At 38.4% G+C, this 15,998-nt stretch overlaps 1 protein-coding gene across 1 annotated transcript in view; it reads right to left on the bottom strand.

The window, feature by feature from the left end:
* LOC109101276 (slit homolog 1 protein-like) overlaps positions 1–15,998 on the bottom strand; it is a 66,269-nt gene that overhangs the window by 44,435 nt on the left and 5,836 nt on the right. Inside the window, exons 2-4 of the mRNA XM_042736289.1 lie at positions 15,839–15,910; positions 14,968–15,039; positions 14,059–14,130 (exon numbers count right to left, since the gene is read on the bottom strand). Coding sequence (XP_042592223.1) covers positions 14,059–14,130; positions 14,968–15,039; positions 15,839–15,910 — 216 coding nt within the window. The remainder of the gene's footprint in view (positions 1–14,058; positions 14,131–14,967; positions 15,040–15,838; positions 15,911–15,998) is intronic.

Below are 15,998 nucleotides of genomic sequence, written 5' to 3'. Positions count from 1 at the left end.
TTTGAGGGTCAAGACTCATGTTCAGAAACAGATTTCCTTAAAGCACATTTCTCACAGTCACAATGCTTCAACCCATTTAAATGGGCCATACCAAAAAACTACATTTGGCTTGATCATTTGAAAGTATCTGGAAGCATGAATACTGTAAACAAACCAGAAACCAGAAGCCAGTGCCAAAAAAAAAAAAAAAAAAACACCCACAAACATCAATACAGCCAATCAACAACACCAAGAAACACATCAGCAGTAAATGTATAAGTTCAGAGTATATTCAACAGTTGAAAAAAAAGGCCATGCCTCCAAACGCTGTTTCCCACAATACAATGCATTAGAAATGTCCATCTAATTAAAAATGCTAAACCACCTGTAAACACGCATTCATACATGTCTTTAAAATCATACATGACGCGTTCTGAAAGCTTACAATGCAACTCAAGCACTTTATGACAGCAGACAATTGATTAAAATGAATTCTGTTCTGGAAATTATGATTCCAGCCAAAACGGCCTCAGACTGAACAATATGAAAAAGTGCAGGACAGAGAGAACTGGCCTCGTTAAAGGCAGCAGAAGTGTCTCAGTCCCAAACACGCTACACTAGTCTTTTGTCTGCCGCTCTATTGAGTGTCAATCGTGTGAGGGCACTTTAGCAGGATTAGACCGGATTCATTCATATCTGCTTTCTCACACATTTTCTCACGCATTCTTCTCCTGCTCGCTTCGGTGTGCAAAATATGAATATTCAAAGCATGGCTTCTTTTTTTTCTCCTTGATTGCCAGGTAGCTTTTTGCCCTCAAGTAAGAATTGTGTTTGGTGAATCCTCATATGAATGCACAGTCCAATCTCCTGACGCTATGAAATGTTCAGAAGGAAATATTGGTTCCTAGCAGCGGAAATGAAAGTGGAGGCGTTGAGAGCACAGTATGACAGACTCTTGTGTTGATTCTTGTACCTGTGCGTCTCTGCAGCGGGAGAGCGAGTGTGTGATGCTGAATTATGTGTGTCACTCTCTGACACACTTTAGGGAGCACAGAGGAGAGCATGAGGACTAAATAAATAAAGTTAGAAGGCTTCTGCACAAACACACACACACACACACACACACACACATACAGCAGCTCGTCTCTTTACAAGCGTGCAGTGCTCCATGGGTAATGAGTCTGGTGTATTGCGGTCAGAGGCCAGTGATTGGTCTCTTCATCGGTTCATAAAGCTTCACTGGCCGGTTATCTTGCCTGCGGCACTTTGGGTGACAGAGGACAGTATCTTTCGGTATCTTTCACTGGTGTTGACATACAGTACAGCCAAGCAAATAACGTGATGTCAGAGTGAAATACAGCAGTGATATATTCACGGCCTACAAAAATCTAAAGGTCTGTTTCTGCGGGTGTAATATAAATGTCCTGAGGCTTTGTGAATCAATGATTCCTCACTGTAGGTGCCGCCAGTCAAATTACTGAGGTGAAGGTTGCTAGGAGACCAAGGTACCCAGCTGGAACCGAGTGTGTGTGTGTGTGTTCAGGAACAATGGAGCAGGAACAGACAGGAGTCAGTGTGTGAGAGGCTCTCATGATCACTCTGGACTCTTACACTCATCTTGTGTCTTTTTTCACCAATGCTAATGTTTTCATACTTCCAAACTCCCACAGTCCCCTCCAGAAAACCAGAGCTCTGCCTTCTTCGAGAAAGGTCATTCTCTGCCACGTTTCTGCCAGATTCCAGATATGTTTAAAACAGCCCAGAGGCTTCAACATAGGAAACTTTAAAACAGAGAGGAAATAAATAGAGCCTATATATATAGAGAGAGAGAGAGAGCTCTCTTAAAAATGCCAGATAGGAGAAAATACTGTCCTGTTGGCAATTTCTAAAAAAAAAAAAAAAAGATAGAGAGAAAAAAAAAAGAACCGACTTCAATCCTAGTTCACATTTGTGTCTGTAAAAATGCAATGAGGGATGAGGAGTGTGAAAACAAGATCACCATACTCATGTTTCTTATTCTAAACGTGAAACTACAGTAAATGTAATTTCTCCCATCATGGACCTATCGAAATTTCTCAGTTTTGCACAAATAGCAATGTTGACTGCATTCACAAATCCTGCTATTTTCAAACAAATAAATTTTTTTATTTAAATTTTTTACTTTGTAAAAATGATTACGATTTCAAGCCAAGCACCAGCCTCATCAGAGAGAAGGACAATCACAGCTTGTGTCTGCAGGGGTTCGGCTCACAACAAAATCAATCCAATCCAGTCCCACTGAGCGCCCTGCCATCGGGGATGGGCGTCGGGTTATGTTTGTTTTCTACAAGGCATTTACAACCTTCGCTCTATGGAAAGTCATCACTGGTGTGTGAATAAGGCAGCAAGAGCTCTCAATAAAGCATGGACATCATCTGCGCCCCCCGTCGGCCCACCACACTGACCTCTCCACCTCAGGACTTCCTCAGGCAAACACAGCTCCAGGGGGCCCAGGCTGACCAATCCATCTTCAGTCCGTGGCAGCGATGGGAACGGCATTTAGACCCGAGGCCAAGGGTGAGAGACTAGGGGTTACGCATCGGCTGCACAATGGCAGCGGCGCGCCTGCGCTCTTAGGCCTATAGGTCGGACATTTCTTCAGAAGAATTATTTGAAAGTTTTTGTTTAGCTGTGTTGTGAGTAGAGTCCTCCTTCCAGAGACTATGACCACTGAATGCATCTGTGTACTTTTGTGAGAGTGTCTGCCCATCTCATTGTTTCCCTGTCAGAACTCACAATGATATCTAGACAAGCTAGTCTCATTGGTACAATGTGCTTCATTCACTTACCAATTCACTGCAAATTTCCAACTGAAATGAATAACTTCTCTTCCTTTTCACACAAATTATGAGTATAGAAGCAGATTATTGATTAATTACTTATTTTCATGTGGTCCTTGCACAATACTATGCAACATTTTTGGCTATTCATAACTATTTTACGTTTTGGCAAATTGGTGGCTAATTCGCATGAATTCTTACAATCTCATTCGCATGCTTTTGCATGATCTCCTTACACCCCACTGATGGTTAGGTTTAGGGGTCACCCTCCATGCTTATATTTTTTATAAAAATCTTACTTTACTGTATGAATTACATTTCCCGCTAGCATTTTGAGCGCTGTTGAGCAGATTCTCAAACACCTCTGATTGGCCATTGTGTTCTCGCGCTCAGATATGTCTGTGTTTGGCTCCAGTGATCATTGCTTCACGCTCATTACCGAGAGCTTACACAGATACACACAGGAGCGCTTGAAAGCTGCCTTTATCAGCAGATCCCTAATATATCTGCTCATAGATGGATCCACTGATAGACATGGCTTTCAGATGCTTAACTCAATCAGAGGTGTTTAAGAATCCGCTAAACAGCGCTCAAGATGTTAGCGGGAAATGCTACTTTTCTGTACTTTTGACAACACTACCCTCTGATGGTTGGGTTAAGGGGTTGGTTTTCATGTTTATGGGAGAACTAATCAATTTTGAACTAGTAAATTTTCATGTTAATCATATAATCAGCTTCATATGGCTTTTCCAACCTGGTCTCATAAAAAATTTTCTGCAACACCGTTTTTACGGACCTTACTGCACGTTTCACTGCAGTTTAAAGAGAAATGTCCACTGATTGGCGCTAAAACATGGGTTCAGTACGTGAACCCTGGCACGTTTTTATTATGTTGATATAGGTACGTATTGCTGTGTTTTTATTGCGTTGCTTCAGGTACGTATCGCGACGGTTCAGAATTCAAATATCCGTGGACTGTTAGTTAGTGCTCTATCATGTTGGAAATATGCCCTACACCAAACCCAACCCTAAACCCACCCGACAGTGTTAACAAATGCAAAACTGATATAAAAATGCATTTGTTGATGCAACCGTGCCACTTTCTAATATGCAGATTTGAACTGTTTTGTCAAACCGTAGATACACAGGATTCAGACCAGAGCTCCTCACCTCTCAAGTACGTTTCTGTACTTTGTGAGCTAATGAACAAACCTACCGTCTATGAAAACCCATAGATATAAAGCTGGATATGTATAATGCTTACATTCAAAAGCATCAGTTTTCAAATCTCCCAGCATATTAAAATTGTTTTGAAGTCATAACATAATATTCTTCAAGTAATTGTGAGAAAATTACGCTTTATTAATCAAAACTGTAAATTTGTGTGAAAAGGAATAAAAGGTGTCAGAGTTTTACTGCCTCTAGTGTTCATTTGTTTTGGAAATGGAAGTTATATGTACTTTTTGGCACGTATTTCGCATTTTGTGAAAAAGTGCCTCCAGGTACGTTTTTGCCTTGAGACCAGGTAGGGTTTTTCTGACATAGTAAACATTTCAGATGTCCTAGCATTTAGAGCATTGCACTTGTAATGTGAAGCACTCTGGTTTGGGTCCTGTGAAACACGAATCATGACACTCGATAAAGCACTCAAACAGAAGCAAGCCATGCACTAAACATTTCTGAACTGGTGGGATATGTACAACAACCAACAAAACACATTTATCTGTTTCCTGTAAAACTGAACACACTTTAAGAATCACTTATTAGACATTACATCATTTCAGATGTCCTAGCATTTAGAATAGTAAAAACATTTCAAAAGACCTACAATTTAAAATATTATAAACTTTTCAGATGTCCTAGCATTTAGAATAGTATACAGTGTTTTACAGATGTGCAAGTTTAAATATGGTAACTGTGCTACACATGCAAGAGAGAAACTATGAGAATGACAGCAAAAGGAAGGAGTTGTCGAGAGGGGTTAAAGATGAGTCAGGGAGTGAGAGGACAACAAGCTGCTCTGGAATGCCTTTGTGTCGCTTGGCTAATATTTGCTCATGGATTTGGCTTTTTCCGCTTTAGCTTTCAATGTTTGCAAAGGCGAATGAAAGGGCGACAAGGCAATGGGTTACCGAGCAGCATGGGATCAGTAAAATGTTATAATTGGAGGGTAGACGTGGTGACATTTTGAGAATGTGTTTGTCATCCTTGATGACCGACTCTCATTAACACACACACACACACACACACACACACACACACACACACACACACACAAGCATATGAAGGCATACAGGTTAATGCACCAACACACACTTCACAGACTCTTTGTTTCTCGTCTCTTTTGAACTGTTAATGGTGCCCACGCTGTACTGCTTTCTGAATATGAATTAGGCTGTTTTATGGTGAAAATGGTCAAATCCAGTGTGAGATGGATGGTGTGTGAAGTACAACTCAGACAATAGAAGGTGCCATTAGTGAAAAAGCAGAAATAACAGCATTCGAGCACTACTAAACTGAAAACCACCATACAATTATATAAAAAGTCAATGATAATGCAATCCCCTCATGTGAGCTCTGATTCCTACAGGGCAAAGCTGAGTGTCTGGATAGCATCAGACAGACAGTCACATGATATACACCATCAAGGCCTTTCACTAACGGCTTTAACAGTCTCAGTTTGGACTCTAATGTAGCCAATTTAGTGTGTAAGCCAGATGTGTATCAGCCCAAGCATGACAGCAACATTCACGATTCTCTTTTGTCATCTGGCAGTTGTCTCTCACTGGAATTCCTCCGCCTAATACTCCAAACAGAGTCTCTAAATATTTAAAGACTCTCCTTTCTGTGTAATTAATAACACTGGAGCATGCTGGCGGTTTGATCAAGGTTAAGTCTGTAAAGACTTTCAGAGAAGTGGAAGTGGAACATTAGGCAGTAGGAGCAACTTACCCTCATGTCCTTGTCCTCTCTTTAACACTTCAGAAGTAGGGCAGATTCGCTTATGTGTTTACACAGGGGAGACTGCAGTGAAATGGTCATTACTGAACACACTCCTAAATTTGCAATGACTCATACAGAGACTTTTTTAATAATTGTGATGCCAATAATTTCTCTACTTGGTTGCCTACTTATTTGCATTTATGAGGCAAGTGCTGTGCACAGAGGAAAACATTAAGAACGTCAACATTGGGACGAGGAAAAAAGAGATCAATAATTCTGCTGTAAAATCACCTCAAATTCTATGATTTCTCCAGCATCCATGGATGCAGCCCTAGATTAGCCATTCTCAAAGCAAATCTACAGAGAGCTGCTCTCATTTCCAAATGCAGTTTATTTATTAACAGAAGCTTCATCTGCCTTTCAGTGTAGATGAGCGACAGCAACTCCAAAAACCACGTTGCCACTGTGACTCCACTTCTCTGAAAGTCACTTACGTTTGCAGATCAATGATGTGTTTTGTCTTCCTTTGCAGTCTGTAGTTGGCCAGAATATACTTATAGGAAAGGTTCAGCCAAAAATGAAATTGTTTCATCATTTATTCACCTTCATATTATTCCAAACCCATGAGACTTCCATTCATCTTCAGATCACAAATGAAGATATTTAATATTCTCTAATCGTTTTTGACCATAATTTGAATTCCTAGGCAATCAACATTTTCAAGCTTCAAAAAGAGATTTCAAAGTCTTCAGGAGAGACAATAATTTTGTATGAGCAACAAATTTAATTACAGCTTTTATTCACATGTAAACATTGATCAACACACTTACATCAACCTCATCAAATATGGTAAACAGAAGTGCAAACATATATACCAACAAGGTTTGTTTTCATGTGTCAAACAAGAATGGTTAAGCTTCCCACTGGATTTTACTAATCATCTGATGCATATCATGCATTAACTGGAAAGCATTTTTTCAATCTAGTAAATTCTAATCGAATTAACTGGCTTCTGAGAGCATTCGGTGTCCAATGAGGGCACATAGGGGGCACTTGTGGGCATTGATCTGAAATCTAAAATTACTAGATTCTGTGGACTTAACCAGGATGTGAACGTTAGTGGAAGAACGTGAATGCACATCAAGTTCACTATGTGAGACAGTACAAAAATCATGCTTATAAGGTACCAGCAAGATATAGTGAGTGTTTTGAGGATGAAATAATTACTGAATTTGCTCAAGTTAGACAGGTTAATCATATAAATGTAAAAGTTTTTATTTTTTTTCTCCATGTTAGTGGGGTAAAGCATATCTCAGAAAGCCCCCCTCCTACACAGCACATAGGAGTTAGCTGCAGTTTAATCAGATCATAGTTTAAAAATGATTTGCCTAAATGAAACATGGTTAACACAGATATTAACACATGGCTGCAGCAATAAACTATAGAAATAAATCTACATTGACATTTATTAATACACATTCCAGCAAAAAATAATAATAAAAATTAAGGCAAACACGTGTCACATACTGCATGGTATCCCCCAAGGTTTTGTTCTAGGACTGCAACTTTTTTACTCTGAGAAACATTATGGTATTATACTGCACTACTATACATATTACACAAAGACACATATCAACATATCTGGCTTAAGGCTAGTTAGCAAGCCTAAAGACTCACAAAAAATGATACTGACTGTAACCTTCTCTGCAGTATGTCCATAAAAGTCATTTATTCTGACCTGGTTTGTGCACATAAGTAACATCTGTAGTAGAGCTTGATTTCACGGCGGGAGTAACTCAAAGAGCATATTTTCTGCATATATCGGAGTAGAGAATTTAAAACCTCTCCACTGTAATACTTTGATGGCAGGATGTTTCTCTGGATCACACATTTTTGTAACAAATCCAAAACGAATGGAGCGGCCATTCACAGACCAACATATTCCACACAGATGTCACACTGTTCACACATCAGATTTAAAAATAGACATTACAGTTAAAAGACTATGATCATGTTTTGACATGAACAAAACATAATTTTTCTAAGCCTATTACTGATCTCACATGAACCTCTTGTGAATAAAACACAAGACTCAACTCTTCCTGATTCCTCTGTGTTTTCTCTCTTTTGTCATTTTTTGTCAAGTTAAGGCATTTTATTATTAAACTCTGATGCATCTGATATTAAAAGCTGATGCATGTACCAGAAAACTTATCTCTGGCCGTCCTAAATAAAATACAGTATTATCCAAACACCATATTTGTGAATTGACATTAACAACGGCTGGATTTCCCAAAACACTAAGCTGAATGTTACACAAATGTAAGTAGCACATAATTGCTGTGGAACGTTTCCCAAAAGCACTGTAATCTAAGTAGCATGAAAAGTGTTTGTAAATTACCAAGAGCCTTGGAACAAAATGGAGTGCAAGGCCATTATATGCAACCTAACCGCATCTCTCACACTGTTTATGAGAGACAAGTAGACACTTCTTAAACATTATTGATGCATTTTGATCACTGAAATGCATTTGTGTATTATTTCAGAAAATGTGCATGAAAAAACAGCTTATTAAAACAATACCTGCTCCGCAGTGCCATGTGACAGCTTTGAATTTATATGACAGTAACAATGATGTTGCATCTTTTTTTTTTTTTTTTTTACAATGGAGCTTCTTAAATCTGCTCATTAAGTGCATGAACTAAGATCAAATCATGTTTATAAAGGCTGCTAATGTTGTGCTCCTTTGGTTGGAATCTTAATGCACGCATACAGAAGAGAGAATCTGCTGTAGTGATGTGATATTGATTTTTTGACACTAGAGAAACTTTGTGTTTTGTTTTTATAAATTCTTTGGGCTGAGGTCTAAGCGTTTTGCACTTATAACAGCTCCAGTCTAATTTTGGAGGAAACAGGCTATGAAAGATCTGAGCTGTGATCCACAGTCTGTACTTAAAGGGACTTCTTCAATCACATGTGCTGGTCCATCCCCTGATTGTGGTGGTCTAACCAATCTTGTGCCAGCGCTGTGTGTCTATTTGCAAGTGTTCATAATAAGGGCCGTGAAGGATGTGAGAGGGGGAAGAATGGTCTAGTAAATGGTAGAGGAGTTTCAGAACATGCCAGGCCCCATTGTGCCATTCTTTATCACGCCTGACCTAAAATCAAACATGCAGGTCCCCGATCTCCTTGGTGACATTGCAAGGCCTATCGCTTGGAGACCAACAACAATGGCAGCCTGGGAAAGCCCATGGCGCGAGTAAAGACCAGTCTCTTTTGCTTAGACAAGAGGTGGCATAGCACTGACTTAGAAACACAGGCTCTTCCGTATCTCAGCCTCTGAAAGCCCCCGGATTCTCCTCGACACATCCTCATTTCTTCAGCTGCATCTGTACACAGCCTACTGCTAACATTTACGCTATTTCATAACCTTCTTGTGAAATTTGCCATTTATTTTTTACTCTTCTAACAGAACACTTGCTTAGAAATTAATTTTCTCATTTCACACTTTTCTATAAACATGAAAGCATGTAACACTCAATACAAGAGTAACTGACATAAAATATGTTTGGAAAACGGACTTAATAAAAGTAAAAAAAAATAAAAAAAATAAAAAACAAACAGAAAAAATAAAACCTAAAAAATATCAAACAAAAACCAAAAACTGTAAAAATTATGAATTTAGAGATCACTACCCAGGGTTTGTTTGCTGTATTTTTCATGAACCGCTTAGCTGATTTAATTAAAAAAAGACATTTAGTTTTTGTTTAATTATTATTATTATTTGTTTAAGATTTTAACTTATTTTTGACAAACCAAATACTGGTCATTGTGTGAGTGTGTTTCAGGGATTGGTTGGAGAAAGACAAAGAAGGACACTTTTAGGCACTGCAGAGCTGAGAGCTTTTACTGTAGAGACTGTCCTTCATAAAACATCCAGAAATGGGAATAAAGCTTCCACAAAGTCCCAGCAGCAATATGATCGATGTGTCCAAAGCTCCAGAAGACATGCTGTCCTTGCTTATATGTTTGGTGATCACTCTTGGCTCATTTGAGATGCCAAACGACTCGCCGTGAATGCAGACGAGAGCAGGCTGTCAAGATGGACAATCCTTACTTCTCGTTGTCAATCTACATAAGCAAATCCCAAACTAAGTTAACGAATAACACAAATCACTTCATTTGTATCAACATTATCATGAAGACCAACACATTCACCAAAAAACTCTCCCAAAATCTTTACTACAATAAATACAGTACAATAAAGACAGATTTGTTAACAGAGTTGTAATCCAACCTTTCTATGCCCATTACTACACCACAGATAAACCGCATACGCCGCGCAAGTCCACACGCTAATGTGTAAAACAGAGACGTGTACTGTGCTACGCGGAAGGATTGATTTTAATAATTGGACGCCTGCCACAGTTTCATCCAAGGCACTAAACAGATTTCTCCCATCGAGTCTCAGCCAAGAATTGCTCCAAGCGGCTTTCAACTATCTACCTTTAGAGGTTTCTGAAAGCGAGTGGCCGTGGAAACTTTCCCCTGGATTCATTCCAGCTCTATATGAACAGGCTTGTATAGCGCAGATCCTTCAACCTCGGCGAACACTCTCTCATACAGCACAGAGACAGGATCTTGCATCACAGAATACCACAATATTTGGATGAAACGGATTTGGAACAATAGCATCCGTTCTTCAATTACTGCCATGTGTGCTCAGCTTAAAGGCAAAGCGGTGCATTGAGTCAAAGCCACCACTTTCCTGTCTAACTGGGCCAAGAACAAGGACACAGTCATTCCAGCAGCCGGGGGAAGTGGTGCGTCTCTGCAGGGTTCACCTGCACTCACTGCCAGCCTCCTCACAAACACAGCAATCAACAGAATCACACCAGAGATAGTGATCAATCATGAAAGACCTTAACAACCATGTCTTTGACTTCAAAACCACGTCCACAAACGGGCTCATTTTTTGGTGTTGTTGCATGTGACGGTGCCATTTTATGTGGTTCCGCGTGGTCTGAACTCGAGCCTGGACAAGGTGACTTTCTGTCCAGTGCTGCATGAAGCAAGCTGAACAAAGTCTGAGTTTCAGAGTAGGCGACCCGCTAAAGGCTAACGTTCTGGCAAGGTTCACTCTAACCTATGAACAAACACTCTTCTAGTAACATTAATTGAACATTTGCTCAAAGTTCTCTGCCCTTTAATAATGTTCTCAAAACTTTATACAAAAATATTCATGGAATACTTTTTTTTTTCTTTCCTGAAACCCTCTAGCTGAACAGTTGTCTAGAATTTTTTTTTAATAAATAAATTTATTTATTTTTAATTTTACTAGTTTTAGAATGTTCATTACATGTAAAATATTCAAAAGTAATGTTTGCATACTGTTTGCAAAATAATAAAATAATGTTCCCTTATCATTCGCATAACGAAGAAAAAACATTTCTAAAACATTTGTTAAAAATATGGACATATTGTACACTCAAAAGTATTAACTCAAAATCTAAAGACCAATCAATACACTCTGAAGTAAAGCTTAAAGAAGTTAAGAAAAAATCACAAGAAACATGAAGAGCGTCAGTTTGATTCACCTCTCACAAGAAGAGACGGTGCAATCTTCTCTGTTGAAGATTAAGAGATTGTTACGAAAATATGATGAATTTAGTTATGCATTTACAAGGCTTTAAAAACGCTGCTGCTGCTGCCATCAAACACATGCAGACAAAAATATATTTACGTGGCACAGTTTAAGAATTCTTTCCCATGAATTTTCTCCCCCAGCTGTCATGTAAGGGGTCTGTAAGTTTGAGAAAGTCTCTGAATAAGAAAGTAAATCAACTGAATTTATTTAATAATTTACTCAACAAATATAATATAATATGTCATAAGGGGGTCTGTAAGTTTGATCTATATATCATATATATATAATTTATATATATATATATATATATATATATATATATATACAGTTTCAAAAAAAACAAAAAAAGTTAGCAATTTCAAATGCTTTATATGCTCAAAAGCTTTAATTAATATGTAGATATTTATGTTATTTTAAAATAAAAACTAGATTTCAATTCAGACATCAAAACATAATATAATATTGATTTAAAACAATCCAGTTCTTGGGCTGATGGAGAAGAACAGCAAGAAACGGAGCAGTTTTCTGTTCCCCCGTGTCGTCCCGCTAAATAAAGATGTCTGCCCTGACAACATTTCCCGATCGCTTACAGTTTTTTAAAGAGGAAACGTCGTAATGACTTGTGCATGTCATATCAATCCATCATTTCTGTTAGTGTGTGTTCAACAGGGCAGGTTATTATGAGCGTGTCAGCCCCGAGGGAGGCTGTTTCTCCTGCTCTCAAACACCGAGACGTCACTCCTGCTGATGCTCTTCAGAGTGTTATATTTCACAGAGCCCCTCTTGCCCATGAATAATGGATGACGGCGAAATATAGAATCTCTTGTACATACATGGAGAATTCTGTCTGTGTTTGTCCTCTTTTTATCTCTCTCTCCCTGTTGTTCGTTTCCACGTCCCACTCGCTTTTAATATTTCAGCATGTTTTTTAAATATGTCTCTCTGGCTTCCCTCAAATGGGTCTGTGGAGTCTCTGCTGCTCTCACTAGCCGCGTAAATCATTAAAAAACCGCAACAACATAAAGATCCACCTTGAAAGGCAGGGAACAGGAACAAAGAGTAACGATCAGACTGCAGACGGCAGAGTCTGAAAATCAAGATCTTTCAATGGAGAAGCTGTTTCTGAGAACTAGACAAACTATATCACAGATCTAAATGGATCAATGAACTGCAATGTAGACACAGCTCATATCACAGTAAAATATGACAACTTCCTAGATTTTAGAAGGTCCATCTATTTCATTTCATTCAATAAACCAAAAGTTATCATGGCTTGAAATCTGCCCATTTAGATTGTCAAACAAGATATTGTAAGATGTGTGCTATGCAAATGTTCAGTCTTACAGTATATGCTTGATTTCATGTTTTCTATAAGAAGTGCACATTATGCTGGTCATTTCTACACCAAAAAAGGGGCCACTTCAGAATTCAGTGAAGGAATATATAAGCTTTATAAGGGCAAATTCTTACATTTACGTAACAAATGCAATTTGAATGATAAGACACTATATAGGCTCTTATATTAATCAAATTAATCTTTGCACTACATAAGTGGCACAGAAGCTGCATCTGAAGTGGCATTTAGATGCATCTACACAGACTGTTTAATGCAGCTCAGAGATGCCATGAATGCATTTACACTGCAGTTGTAATTGCCTGGTATTTCAGAAATGGACTGCCAAACTAAAACCAGACAGACGTGCCATCCCATGCACATTAAGAACAAAATACTCATTGCCTTAATTAATGACAGTGTCATGTGAACACTCATCACATGAACACTCATAAGGCAAAAAAAAAAAAAGTCCAACACCGACCTCAAAACTTGGTACATGACACACAAACTACTCACTTTGAACTGTCGTGAGGAAACAAAATGTGATGTACTATATAGCTTCGGGACTCAAAAAGCAAGCTGCAGAAATGCTTCATTATCTGAAACTGCCTGCCACATCAACAATTTAATTGTTAAACATCTAGTTTAACATAATTGCCTCTATCGCTCATCCACTGCGGCCTCAAAGACAAAATAAAAAGAAGAGAGCAGAACAAATGCTATTCCAACACAACAACAGATAATTAAGGGTCGTTCACAAAGGACATGTTCTGTCTCAGTTTTTTTTTTATTTTTTAATAATATAATAATATTCATGGGGTGGGGGGGGGGTCTGAAAAGGGGAGGAGCATCGTATTCAGTGAATTACAGCAATGTCGTGATCGTGGGTCCCTGCACACATTCATGTGCTGTCACAGTAATTTGACAATGATAATCATGAGTAATGATCATTACACACTGTCATAGACTGCCTTACAGCAAATCAGCTGTATTCATTCATAACTATACAACAACACAAATAATTACATCTATCTTTAGGCAAAACATGAACACTGAAGACCCTTTTCACTTTAAAAAACCTTAACAAAGCACGCCTGTGAGCTCCTGAACCAAAGCGGGACACCAAAATCACTCAAAGCAGGAATCAATCAGCAGATTTATCATGCATTCAGTGACAATGGTTCAAACTATTTCCATCAAAATGAAGTGTCAAGAAAACTGCTTTAAAGTGAACTCATTAGATTTTACAAACGCATCATGTGATATGAATCATCAGTTCATCATACGAATCACTTTGAAATCAATCCAGAAAAGCACAGAGAGCAGGGACTTACAGTCTGGACAGAGCTGCGTTCTTCTGAAACAGGAGCTCTGGAAGCTGGTGAAGCTGGTTTCTGTTCAGACGTCTTTGAGAAAAGAAGAAACAAACAGTGACAGACTGAGCAAACACAAGACAACAGTGCTAGATCTCCATGTGATTAGCAAACCCATGATTAGCACACAAAAAAATAGATGATTCAGGCCTCGTAAGGAGGCGCCTCTGGAGGCTTAACGTTAGTTACTTCAGGGAAACTAAACCTGTAATAAGAAGATGCTTTAGATAATGACAGCAAACCTCCTAAAACATCTCAAAGAATGCTGAAAACTATTTAAATCAATGAGATTATGTTCATGTTGTAATGTCTTCTTTAAAATAGGAAAGACAATTATTTTTTTTGCATGTTCTGGAATGTAATGTCTTCTTTAAAATAGGAAAGACAATCACTATTAAATAATAATTTTGCTGATTTTATATTGGTACAGTATCAGTAGAGTATGTGTGTGCTCTTTCTCCATGTTACCGCGGCCAGAAATCCACTTTAAATATACAGTAAGGCCGCCTTATATAAAGTAATGGAAGAAGTGTTTACTCTTGAATAAAGTCCACTTCTGCTGTCTATCAGCAATTATCAGTGTCAACATTATTGAGACAATCTATCAAATCAAAGAAGGCAGGCTTTACTGAATTCTCAATGCGATGCTTAACGATAAAAAAGTGTGAGGCAAGATGAAGGCTATAGCTGATTTACAATGGAAATGTGTACAGGAATGCACACTATACAGTTTTGCATTTATGAATTTAAAATATATAACATATCTTTTACATATAAGACATATTTGACTAAAATATTTGAAAAAGACATTTATACCATGCAGATCATGGTTGAGTAAGTGTGTTTGAGCTGTTTTCAGTGAACACTCACAGTCTCTCCAGCTCTCTCATGTCATCAAACGCGCCGCGCTCCACAGTCCCAATCTGGTTCTCCATCAGCTGCCTGTTTAGAGAACGGCCAAACCACAGGAAATGACTGAGATTTGAGGAGTGCAGCAGGAAAAGAGCTGGTGCTTGTGGACGGAGGCAGAAGCCACTGCACATATACAACTACAGAACAGGAGTTCTGTGAGCTTCATGCAGCTTTAGGCCTGTTTCACACCCAACTCACGAGCAGGGTGTTAGCTTCACACCGACAGAACTGTGACTCTATACAGAAAATAGTTTTTCACTTTTTTATTTTATTTATTTATTTTTTACTGGCAATGCATTATAAAATGCTTATAGAATGTTTACCTGAGAAACAAACTTGGTTTGTCATGCACATAATATGAGGAGGAAGAGCACATTTACATCCAAAAGAACCAAAGCCTTAAAGTGTAGCTATAAGCTGCTTAAATCATGTTGATAAAGTACTGTTTGTGGGTCTTTCATTGCACTGAGTTTGACAGATGTCTTTTTTTCAAACAACGGCTGAGTGGTCATGCCAGTGCTTGCTTTACAAAAGCCTACATTGCAAAATATAGTGCTGATAAATAATTTCATGGTGCATTTTGGATGTGATTTAGTGAAATAACAGGGCCCATGCTTGTGCTTTCATTGCACCTCTCTGCCCACACAAGCACTGTGGAGAGAGTTCCTTTAAAAAGACATTTAGGTAAAACTTGCTTTAATGCAGGGTCAGGATATTTGTCTGAGCTTATACCTTCACAAAAGTGTCAGTCCATCAAAATCCCACACATGCTTTTGCAACAAGAAAGAAAGAAAGTGAAATGTGACATATCAAATGTAGGGCAACTTACAAAACTCGAAGATACTTGAGTCCAGAAAAGTCATTTCTGTTGATGCGTGTGAGATTGTTTCCGTTCAGTTCCCTAAAAAATGAAACATATGTTATTAAATCTATTGTCAATACAGCTATGCATATGACATGCTCAACAGCACATACATACACTCTAACAG

This window comes from Cyprinus carpio, chromosome B13, assembly GCF_018340385.1.
Source record: "Cyprinus carpio isolate SPL01 chromosome B13, ASM1834038v1, whole genome shotgun sequence".
NCBI lineage: Eukaryota > Metazoa > Chordata > Actinopteri > Cypriniformes > Cyprinidae > Cyprinus > Cyprinus carpio.
This window is presented reverse-complemented; position numbering and strand designations above follow the sequence as displayed.